This window comes from Microtus oregoni, unplaced genomic scaffold (genome assembly GCF_018167655.1).
Source record: "Microtus oregoni isolate MIOR12 unplaced genomic scaffold, Mior012 000015F_ref0000493, whole genome shotgun sequence".
Classification (NCBI taxonomy): Eukaryota; Metazoa; Chordata; class Mammalia; order Rodentia; family Cricetidae; genus Microtus; species Microtus oregoni.
The window spans coordinates 13411660-13424179 of NW_024543074.1; the positions used below are offsets into that span (position 1 = coordinate 13411660).

The window sequence follows — 12520 nt, forward strand, 5'->3', positions numbered from 1 at the left end:
TTTCCTAATTTATCGCTTTCTCTGTTCAGCACTTATCTTAGAGGAGATTGCAATTGACTGTCATAACAAGGAGACGGAACAGAGGCTGCTTCAGGAAGCACACGACTTGCACTTGTCTTCACTCCAGCTAGCTAAGAAAGCTTTCGGAGAGTTTAATGTACAGACTGCAAAACACTATGGTAACCTCGGAAGACTTTACCAGTCAATGAGAAAATTTAAGGTAAAGGGGGTCCTATATTCTTTTATCTCTAAGTAATTAGTAAGTATAAAATAATAACTATAGCAGGGTGGTGGTGGCGCACACCTTAATCTCAGAATTTAGGAGGCAGAAGAAGTTGGTGGATCTCTGAGTTGGAGGCCAGTCTGGTCTACAGAGCGAGTTCCAGAACAGCCAGGGATACACAGAGAAACCCTGTTACAGAAACACACACACACACACACACACACATATATATATATAAAATAAATCTTCAGTAATCTTAAATAGTAAAGTATACATTTGTATTAATTTTACCTGACTCCACAAAGGAACTGAGAAGATAGCTAGTGTAAAAACCCTATAGTAAAATTAAAAATGAAATTACATATTCAAGACATGGAAGAAAAGCAAGACTTGAGATCCAAACAGCTGGTGTTGTAGTTAGGCTTCAGTCACAGTTCTCAGTGAGTAACCATATATATAGTGAGTGACATTAGAGTTATTACATGGTTACTAAGAATTAGGAGCTACAAAATCTAGCAACACACACTAATTTTCTCTTAAAGAATTTTTGGTTCTAATCAGTCCTAGCGGTACATTCCTTCCAAGTGTAACACTTGGAAGACTAGGCACACACATCGTCGTATTCTCAGGCACATGTCTGTATAAGTTAATACTGTCTTAACAAGTTTAAATTAATTTTGCGGAGTGGTTATTCAAATTCTTTTCTTTTTTGAGACAGGGTCTCGCTATGTAGATCAGACTAGCCTCCAACTCAGAGATCCATCTGTCTCTGCTGGATTTAAAGGTGTATGGTATCATACCTGTCTTCGTGTTCGTTTGAAAAGGCCCTTTACTGCTCTTTTTTTTTTTTTTTTAATAGGTTTGGTTTTTCTAGTGCAGGTTGACTTTGAGCTATTACTCCTCCTGCCTGTCTGCCTGTTGTTGCCACACCCAGCTTAGGATGTTTGTTTAGTGTTTACCTCCATCACTTCAGGCTTCAGGACTGTTACCGTCATCAGCTTGTGTGTAGTGCAGCTTTTGGAAAACGAATAGGATTTCTTTGATCTTACTGCCTAATGGCATTCATGAGCTGTGGTTGACATTTAAAACAAACTTGCTCAGTGAATTGTTGTCCTAAGAAAAGGTGCAATCTAATGTTCCTTTTGTTCTATTTTTCAGGAAGCTGAAGAAATGCACATAAAAGCAATTCAGATTAAAGAACAGCTTCTTGGTCAAGAAGATTATGAAGTCGCCCTTTCAGTGGGACATCTGGCATCTTTATATAATTACGACATGAATCAATATGAAAATGCTGAGAAATTATATTTGCGATCTATAGCAATTGGTATGTTACCTTTAAATTTTTCTTGGTGTCTAGAGAACAGTTCCACATTCTTCTACGCTGCATGAGTAAAATGTTAATACTGACAAAATGTCACGCGACAGAAGACAGAACTGACCGCAGAGCCATTTAGAATACCCCTGTCAAGGCTCTTCCTCAGTATTGAAGTCACTGATGAGACGTGACTAGATAAAAGTCATGACATGGAGGTGTTAGTCCAGCTGCTGCCCGTGCTCCTCTTGCCATCTGGAGCTCTCACATCTTTAACACAGTCAGGTTTACCTGTTTCTGACCTCGACATTAAGTGGAAAGTATCCTTCATAGTGGGTTAATTGTAATGTGTTGCTGCATAGTAATCCCTTGGTAATTTCTATAACTGTTATATTTATTGGATTCATGTGTTATTATATGTCTAGTCTACATTTCATGAACACACCTAGCATTTGAATTGTTTCCGTTTGAATATATTGCCTCATTGTATGAAATTGCTTTTATGGTTCTTGCCTGTTTTCATATTGAATTGTCCGGCAGTGTTGACTTAGGAAATTCTTCATGTACTATAACTGCGACCCATGTTGGTCAGCTGTGATGCAGGGTCTCCTCTCGTCCTGTGCTTGTTTTCCTGAGAGCATCTTGGAAAGGACAGTTTATTTCACTTCATTTTATTTCTGTTTGTTTGTTGATACAGGGACTCATGTAGCTCAGGCTGGTATTGAACTGACAGTTTTGTTTCTTCCTACTGCTGGGATCAGAGGCATGTGCTAGCACACCCAGCCAAAGAACTCCTTGGTGGTTTTTTTTTTTTATTGTTAGTAGTTTTTGTATTTAGTTTGAAAGAGTTTTTCCTATCGGTTATGAAAATACTCTTCTAAGAAGATCGCCTCTGGATACTTTACTTAACCATTCACTTTTAGATCTGGAGTCCTAAAATTAACTTGTTGATGGTACAAGAAAGGAATCAGATTTCATTCTTCCCATGTGCACATATAGTTGACCTGGTACCATTTCTTCAGCAGATTGTCCTTTCCCCATTACTGTCTCTGTCTGTCACAAATGGTGATCCATATATATGTGTGTTAGCCCTGTGTATTGACTTCCTTGATCTTCCCTGAGTGTGTGAAATACTAACGTTGTGAAAAGCTACAGATTCCTAGGCAAGTCTTTCCCATGGGTGTGTAGTTTACTTCATTTTTTTTCTTCATGATTACCACACACCTGCTTTGGGTGGAAATCTCATTTGTTTCCGACTTACTTTTCTATGTATTGTTTTACACAAAGGCCAATGAATAAATATTTTCTTATATTCCCTTTCTTATACAAAGTAAGCATATTATAGATATTCTGTTTACTTCGTGTTCTAGTTTGCTTTTTCTGTTGCTATGACACCAGCACCATGACAAAGGAGCTTGGAGAGGAAATGGTTTGTTTCATCTTACACTTCCAGATCATAACTCATCATTGGAGCAAGTCGGGGCAGTAACTTAAGGCAGGAACCATGGAGAAAGCCACTTGCTGACTGTCTCACTGACTCATGCTTCCATAGGCCAGGATACTACCTGCCTAAGGATGGTGCTGCCCACAGTAGCCAGGGCCTTCCACACATCATCAGTCATGACATCTTTCACACAGTGACCACAGGCTAATCCAATCTGAGCGATTCCTCAGCCGAAGCTGCTTCTTCCCAGGTGACTCTGGGCTGTATCAACTTCTTCCCAGGTGACTCTGGGTTGTATCAACTTGACAAAACTAAAGCAGAAAGCTAGCACATTTTATTTAAAAACAGCTAGGCATACATTGAAATTACGAGCTTTTTTTTTTAATTATCTATACAATATTCTGTCTGTGTGCATGTCTGCAGGCCAGAAGAGGGCACCAGACCTCTTTACAGATGGTTGTGAGCCACCATGTGGTTGTCGGGAATTGAACTCAGGACCTTTGGAAGAGCAGGCAATGCTCTTAACCACTGAGCCATCTCTCCAGCCCACGAGCTTTTTTTTTTAAACCTGTGAAATTTATTTTAGCATTCTAGTGAAGGTAGCTCCTTCGAGATACTGCCTAGAGAAAAATGATTTAAGAGGCAGTGATGGAAGGACTGTGTTTTTTCCTTCTGTGGGACTAAAACCAAGCCAGCTCATTTAAAGAACTAAACTTGTATTGAAACACAAACAAAAAATATTGTACATTCTTTGATCTGTTTCTTTCTTCTATTACTTTAGGGAAGAAACTGTTTGGTGAAGGCTACAGTGGACTAGAATATGATTACCGAGGCCTCATTAAACTTTACAACTCCATTGGAAATTACGAGAAAGTATTTGAGTATCACAATGTTCTATCTAACTGGAATCGGTTACGAGATCGACAGTATTCAGTGACCGATGCCCTTGAAGACGTCAACAGCAGCCCCCAGTCCACCGAAGAAGTGGTGCAGTCCTTCCTAATGTCTCAGAATGTTGAGGGACCAAGCTGCTGAGGGACAGCCTCAGCTAACAATTACCTTTTCCCAGATTCCGGGGAATTCATACTGTGAAATCAAAACCATGTTGTTTTGGGGCTGGTATTTGCATTGAAACACTGGTCCAGTCCATTGAAGACCCTATTTAGGGTAGTCCTGTATTGCAGTTCCTGTAGAATAAGCATATATTGAGTTATATCAGCATGTGCCGCGTGTATAAGTAGTCCCACATTCTCACCCCATTAGAACAACAGGAAACCTTTTTCCCCTTTTTAAAAAATAATTCGTTTTTCAGAAAGCCTGAAAGAAAAAAAGAACCCCTAAATAAAACTATTTAAGAGTTTAAAAGAGTTGCATTCTTATTATGTAAGGATGGTTTAACAACTTTTTAACATAATTCTTCCATGTGGAGGTATTCGATACTGTATTGTAAAGAAATTTTATGGAAGACTCTTTATATGAAGTATAGAAAAGTAACACAGGTACTCATAAAGGGGAGCATCCTGATGGAGGTTTGGCCATCTTCCCCAGATCAGTGCGTACAGCCATTCCAGAACTGTTTGAGGGAAGACGTCAGATTCACCTGACTGGACCAGTGCTGCTCTGTCAGTCAACACCAGGTGGACCAGCAGCTCAGCTCTTACTCTTGTTTCTGGTACAGTGGTGGGCTGCTCTAACAGTGTTTGCTAACAGGACCAGGAGGCTCTGAAGAGGACCAGGCACCTGTGGAAGGTGGTTATTTGGACCAGGGGCTTTAGATTATTATTTTAGTCACTGCACTTGCCTTTTCCAATAGAATAATTTCATTTAGATGGAATGCAAAGTATTAATGCAAGAGTTTTGTTTGTATCATAGATACCAAACTGGGATTTAGGCAATGTCAGCGGCAAATTTTTAGTCAAGGTACATAGATGGCAGTGTCATAAGCAAGTCTCTAACTGCTGTGACCACCCCCATTTTAGTCTTGTCCAGTGCTCCATGTTGCATACTGGCTGAGAGTCGTGAGATAACTCATGCTCAGACGAGAATTCTAGGTTTACTCTGTGGGGATTAAGACGATTGAATGCACAAGAAATGCATAAGTCTTAGAAAATCCTTCATTTTTATGGGAAATAATAGTACATCTAGTCATTTTAACTGAAACCCAGAGTCAAATGGGAAGATCCTCCAACTACAATGTCTGATTTTCTAATTTGTTAAAGCTAGCCAGGTTGTTTAACATGGAGCTAATACTCAATTCCTAAGTTGTGACATATAATAAAAAGAAACAAAAAGGTCTCTTGCTGTTACCTCAATTCTTAGCACAGTGGCCCCTCTGGTGCCTCTGTAGTTAAGAGTCTGGGTTTCTCCCCTATTTTCAGGGGGTCCTGACTTGGCCATTAGATACACTACTCCTGACAATGCTTGGGATAGTATGTAGGTTGAGTGGATGTGTGTCAAATTTTGTTCTTTTAGCATGCTTGTTGGGTAAGGGAGAAACAACGTTATCATGTAGAGTCCAGAAACATTAGAGACGTCAGGATTTTCTTAAACCTCTTTTTTTTTTTTTTAACTTTCCAGTTTTAACTTTGTTTGAAACTGCTCTTTGCGGTCTTAATGATAAGCCAGTGTGTGTAGTCCTTAGGAAGGAACCTACTGAGGGTGTGCCTGAGTAGGTAAGGCAAGCTCACACCCTAAGATAACAGCTTTGGGTTCAGAGATGTGAATTTATTTATTCCTCTAGCTAAATTTCTTTATAAATTCTTCAAAAAATAAACGAGCACCCTGTAGTTCATGCAGCTCATCCCTCCCTGGTAACGGCAGCATTTCTAAGTTTCTCAACTCCAATCGCACGGGCCTGTATGTTCAGTACCTCCAAAGACATTTTCAAGATAGGCTTTGTATGCTTTTATCGGCTATTTAGAGCCCTGTGGTATGTGTGTGGTATAGGAATGTCATGCTAAGTTGTTTTCAATAAATATTTTGAAACTTAAGTTTCCACATGAATTATTTTTATTTAATCTGAATTTTTAGTGTTATGCATATACAGCATTTTGTATAATCAGATAACTTAAAGACTCATACCCCCTAACACAGTTTAAACTTAGCTCATACTTGGTGATATAGTAACATGCTAGTTAGAAGCCTGTGGTCACAGGGCTATAATGTCAGATGACAACCAGCCGCCACCCCCAGCATCGTTCTTGTCAAGTTTCTCCATCTTACCATTCCTTTAATATAGTTATCTGTAAGTTCAGAAAAATCTAATGCTACATTCTGGCAATCTGTTTTGTTTTTTGAGTTTTTTTATTTGGTTTGGTTTTTGGGTTTTTTTTTTCCCAAGACAGGGTTTTTTTTTTTTTTTTTTGTGTGTGTGTGTGTGTGTGTGTGTGTGTGTGTGTGTGTGTAGCCCTGGCTGTCCTGGAACTCACTCTGTAGACCAGACTGGCCTCAAACTCATAGATCTGCCTGCCTCCCAAGTGCTGGGATTAAAGGCATGGCTGCCGCCACCTGGCACAATCTACCATCTTAAGTGATGTGATTTGATATGTTCTTATTCTGCTGAAAAAGTAATGCCCTAATAATGTCAAGCGGAGGACTCAGCCTTCTATCAAGAATGTTTAGAATGAGGGAGAGGAAAGCCACCATGATTTGACTTTTAAAATAAAGTGGGATGTGATAGCGCGTCTATACTCTCAGTACTCAGTACACTGAGTGAGGCAGAGAGATTCTGCCTCAAACAAAAATCTCAAAGGAAAAACTTAATATTTACCTCACAAAAATCAATGACTTGCATGTAATTTTCAATAAGGGCCTATAATCTCACCTGCCCCTGAATCTTTTTACTCCTAAAGCTTGGTGCTACTCCATTGGGGGCGTCGGGGGCTCATGCATACGACACAGGTGGGTCACTTGCATTCAGTTTACTAGCACCAACTGGGTTTTTAGTTCATAATATTTATGGGTCCTCAAACTAGACATTGCCCTGAGGATTTGGACCTTTCTCCATCAACTCTGCATTCTTTTTCAAAAAGCAACTCACCAATCCCCTGCCCAGGTATTCCTGCATTGTCAGAATAAACGATTTAAATAAAGACCTTTGTACTATACTGTGAAAAGACTCCATAGTCTTGTGAACATTAAGTACATGAGGAGGCTGTACGTGGTGGCACAAGCTTTGATCCCAGCTGCTCGGGAGGCTGAGATGAGCCAGGACAACCTAGTGAGGCCCTATCTCAAGAAAGCAAATGCAAGAGCAGCAGCTGCAAGCTTGATGTCTTGACCCTACTGTTGAACGTAGCTTTATGGTGCAGACAGCTGACCTAAGGATGATGCAAGCTTTGGCCAAAACTGCAAATCCTAAGGCTGCTTTGCTAAGTAACAGGTCTTAACTGCCACTTTTTAAAATAGGTTTCCCCCTAGGGTTTTTAGCCTTGCTGCTTCCAAATCTTTTTCTGGATGGCAGAGTTACTACTGGAAAAATTATTTATAATTAATGTTTTTTTTAAGAGTTTTATTTTTGTTTTAAAGATTAACACTTCTTTCACCTCTTGGCTTTAGAGGACTTCAGATTACCTGGACAGAAAGATTTATTTTGAGTAGAAATTTGAATTAGTCTACAGATTTTAACATTAGTCGTTCCTTTGTCCCCAGATCTCAGGAATGTTTTAGGCAGAGTAGGCTTCTCCCTGGTGGTGACTGAAGGCGTGTGTTTGAGGATCTCTTCAGTAGCACTGTTGTTAACTGCGGTGCTAGGTATCTATAGTATGAGTGGCCTTAACGTTTGCTGGAATGCACAGAGTACAGTTTGAGATTAGATATACATGCTGTGTATAGGGATCTAGAAAACTCAGTTGTGGTGCACAAAGTGTTGGATCACTGAATCGCAGGTACCATTTGTATAACAGCACTCATTTCTGTATATTCCTTTTATGGGAAAATATGTTGCCATGGTGACTAAAAACCTTTCAATTTAGTTTTACTTTTATTATGTGAATGAATGCTACATTTTATTAAATATTACCAGGTCAGTACTATTTTTATACCTTATTAAGCAACAGGGGTTTTAGTTTAATAGGCGCAAAGAAAAACTTTAACAGAATAATTACAGATGAATCACTAACATTCTTTACAGGAAAATCCCCACTACTAGTGCCACAGGGATTTCTCTAGATATCTGAGGTCATTAATAGATGGAGAAGACAGTTCATTGAGTCAGAACAACCTTTCAAAGCATTCTCACCTACTTGTAGCACCCACTGTTATTTGTAACTATAAAACCACACTAAGTATGTTTGTAACCAGCATTGTGATATATTCTGTACTTGTATTGCTAAAAATTATTGACCTAATAAATAGTGCTCCTGCATTCATGGTGTGTGTTTCCAATTGAGTTGTGATTGCCTTGGGTTGGAATTCGGGGCTTTCTAATTGTGTAGACTATTCTCACTGGAGAGCCGAGTGGAGGAGCTCGGCCCTAGGACAGAAGTGCTCTTGTTGAAGAAAAGCTGTGCTGCGGAGGCTCATGGAGACCGCACCGGGAGCCGTGCTCCTGGAGCCCCTAGGAATGACGGTGCCAAGGAGGGCAGCTGTCGCTGTCGGTAGCTTGGCTGTAAAGGCTGTGGGTCCATGAGACCTAGTGGAGTTCGGTGAAAGAGAGTTCTCTAGTCCCCCGTTGTGTGCGATTCAGTTCCAACTGCCCCTCTAAGAATCTGAGGGTATCATTCTAACTCCTTTTCCTCACATGAAGGAGATTGCTCCTCTAAAAAGGAGACAGTCAAAAGGACTTAAGGAAACGAGGCTCATTTTAAATGCTTTGAAGTGTGTGTGTGAATGTGTGCCGCCTGTGTGCAGGTGCCTGCGGGGGCCAAAGTGGGTGTCAGGTACCCTGGCGCTGGGCCATACAGATGATAGGATGCTGGGAGTCAAACCCAGGTCCTCTGGAAGAGCAGCTGCTTCACTACTGAGCCATCTCGCCAGCCACAGGTCTCATTTTGAATAGCATAAAGCCAAGTACCTTGAACAAAAGCCTGCTTTCTCTGCTTGCTTCCTCCACATGAGCTATGAGAACACTATAACAAGGGTGGACCTGATGGGTATGTGCAACCGCACTCCGCTGTTGGGCTTCTTAGCATATCAGGTCCAACAGCGGAGTGCGGTTGCACATACTGGTATTCCCGGCACTTGAGATTCAGAGGCATGAGGATCAGTTCATGATCATCAGGGCTGTATATTAAGTTTGCAGCCAGCCTAGGCTACATGAGACCTTGTCTCAAAACAAGCAAAGCCAAATACAATTCCTATATGATTTTAGTGTAATATTCACAATGAAAGAATTTGTCAGAAATTTGGGGAAATGGGGAATATGGTTCCTTAATGGGTATGGTTTCTGTTTTACACAATAAGGAAGTGCTGGAGATTGGTCACACAGAAAGTGCGAGCATAACTACAATAAAAATGGTTAGGATGCAGCACATGAAAGGCTGGGGATAATAAGATGGTAACTTTTATGTACAGTTAGGAAATGTCAACCTGTGCAGGCAGGACTGGCAGAGATGTCTCAGTGGGTCTAGACACTTGCCACCAAGCCTGATGACCGTAGTACAATCCCCAGTACTCACAGTAAACATTTCTCTTAGAAATGCCTGGCAGTTAAATCAGCCATGATCCATATGGAAGAAAAACCATCAGGGCCAGGGCCAGGGACACACTCTATTTCCAGTACGTGAGAGGCAGAGGCAGGGAGGGGCGTCTACGGCACTTCAGTCTACACAGTGAGCATCAGTTCAGGCCAGAGCCACATACACATGAAATAAATGTAAAACAACCACAATAACAAGAAACAGTTCCTTTTCCAATCTGTGCCTGTTATGTCCAATTTTATTGTTATGGTTTATGCTCTTTTTCATTTAGATCGCAGTGAAATAACAGAGCTAACCCACAAAACAACATAAAGTTTAGGAAATAGACCCAAGTAAACCAGGAATTTGATATAGAAAAGCTATATCTAGACCGGGTGGTGGTGGCGCATGCCTTTAATCCCAGCACTCGGAAGGCAGAGGCAGGCGGATCTTTGTGAGTTCGAGACCAGCCTGGTCAACAGAGCTAGTTCCAGGATAGGCTCTAAAGCTACAGAGAAACCCTGTCTCGAAAAACCAAAATAATCCTTTAATCCCAGCACTTGGGAGGCAGAGGCAGGCGGATCTCTGTGAGTTCGAGGCCAGCCTGGTCTACAAGAGCTAGTTCCAGGACAGGCTGCAAAACCACAGAGAAACCCTGTCTCGACGCAGGTTACGATCCTTCCTGGTAAGCCACCACCTCATGGTGCTACACTCAGTAATAGAAATGGATTAATCAATATGTGAGAATTAGCCAGTAAGAGGCAAGATAATTGTAGTTACCCTCTACATTATTTAGACTCCTTGAAATAGAATGCTTAGCAAAACTTTTGTTATATGTTTCTTGCTTAATATTGTTTGTTGTTTGTAATTTTATATTTGGTATCTGTTCCTACTGTATATAGTTGTATTGGGTTTAGTTTGATCTTGTTTAGAGAAAGGGGGAGATGATGGGGGACTTCAGCCAATCACATGCTGCTTAGTGTGTCCCCTGGGGCCACAGATAGCCAATAAAAGCATCCATGTGCTCTAAAAAAAAAAAAAAAGAGAGAGAGAGAGAGAGAAAGAGAAAGAAAAAAAAAGAAACCCTGTCTCGAAAAACCAAAAAAAAAAAGAAAAAAAAAGAAAAAAGAAAAATAAAGAAAGAAAAAAAAGAAAAAGAAAGAAACCCTACATCTAGAATGGTCATATTAAAAAGGCTTTCCCCTAAATGCTACAGGCTATAAATATACTCTCACGCCCACGAACAAGTGTTCATTCAGCCAATTGGAAAGCACACACACTGCATTCCTACCGCACGACATCAAACAAAATAAGCTTAGGTAGCCCAGTGGTTCAAAGCAGACACTGGAAGTGGAATGCTGGGAGAAAACGTGGTAGAATTTTAAATACTCTCAGTGCAGAAGTCCTTTCAAAGTCATTAAAACCCATAAAATAAAAGCTTTACGATTTAGTTATATAAAAAATGGAAAATGTCTACATCCACTAGAAGAGGCCTTGACAGTGGGGGTCCTGGCTCAGCTGTGCCGACCTCTGCTTCCCTGTCTACCATAGGGAAGTCTGGCTGACAAGTTTGACACGCAAATCTAATGGGAAGGATAAAGCGCTCACTCATCTGAACCACAGACATGCACAGAGGTGTTGCTATGGAGAGACGGTGGAGGACCCCTGGTTTTGTTTGGTTTTGTGCCCCCCCCCCCCCCCGCCACCCTCCAGGATTAGCTTTACCGTAAGAGCACAGATCCGTGTATGATGTAACAGCGAGTTCCCTCGGCACAGCTGCCCCAGCTGCTCTCTGATGCCTCCACCCCATCACTGCCGCATCAGACTTTGGGTGGAGACACCTTAGCTGACCACAACAGCTAATCTTAGAGGTAACAAACGCATTAGAGGGCTGAAGAAGGCGCTTGGAGGTCAAGGGCATGTGTTGCTCTTGCAGAGGTCCTGCGTTCAGTTCTCAGCACCCACGGAACAGCTCACACGGCCACCTAATTCTAGTTCCAGGGCATTTGGCGCCATCTCCTGGCCTCAGAGGGCACCAGGTATACATGCAGTGGGCGTACTTTCACACAGGCAAACACGTAAATATTTTAAAAACATACATCAGTCTGCCAGTTATTAACATGCTATGAAAAATGAAGGTTGCCCAAGAGCAAGAGGCACAGGGTCGCTGTGTGCTGCAGCGAGCGGCCCGTGCTCATCAGTACCGAGTCCTAGTTCCTACACAGACTTCAGGTACAAGAGACATCAATCACCTTTCTTTGGGGGGGGGGGGTTCTTTTCTCCTCTAGACAGTGGTTGAAAAGATGCTGTTCGGATATCTTCTTTAATTTGTTAATTCAATAGAATTTTAAGTGACTACTATTGTAATTGCTTAAGATATACCAAAAATCAAATTGTCTTCCGGCTTTCGCATGTGATGGGCCCGGGCACAAGTGTGCCCACACACTTATGTGTGTGCTAAATATATAAACAAAAAAATCCTTTTTGTAAATTTATTATCGTGTGTACTTTGTGAGTGACAGAAAACTGAAATAGCGACAGACTTGGCAAGCTTGCGGAAAGCAAGGGTTAGGGCAGAGACGTAGCTAAACAATTGCAGGAGTGGGATCATAGATCTAGCAGAACCTGACAACGACTTGGACTTTATTTTTATTATTTATTTTGTTTATTTTGAGACAGGTTGAATCATGCTACCCAAGCTGTCCTGGAACTCTGGATCCTCCTGCCTCACCTCCCGCCTCATCTCCCCATCGCTGAGATTATAGTATGCACCTGCAGGTCCAGCTGACGCTGGCTTCGGATGAAATGAGGAACGTTGGAGTTTTGAGCAGAGAAACCTGTGATCTGCTGTTTTAGAATTCTAAGGGCTTACTGGGTTTGAGGAAAAAGTTAGAGAAGGCCAAACCCAGCCCGCCCTTGTTGCC

General features: G+C 41.4%; 1 protein-coding gene across 1 annotated transcript in view; it reads left to right on the top strand.

Annotated features, from left to right (window-relative positions):
* The window catches only part of Appbp2 (amyloid beta precursor protein binding protein 2), a 40240-nt gene extending 34966 nt beyond the window's left edge, over positions 1-5274 (top strand). The window contains exons 11-13 of the mRNA XM_041664323.1: positions 30-220; positions 1382-1547; positions 3761-5274. Of these exons, the coding sequence (XP_041520257.1) occupies positions 30-220; positions 1382-1547; positions 3761-4014 (611 nt within the window). The 3' untranslated portion in view covers positions 4015-5274. The remainder of the gene's footprint in view (positions 1-29; positions 221-1381; positions 1548-3760) is intronic.
* Positions 5275-12520: the final 7246 nt, after the last annotated feature.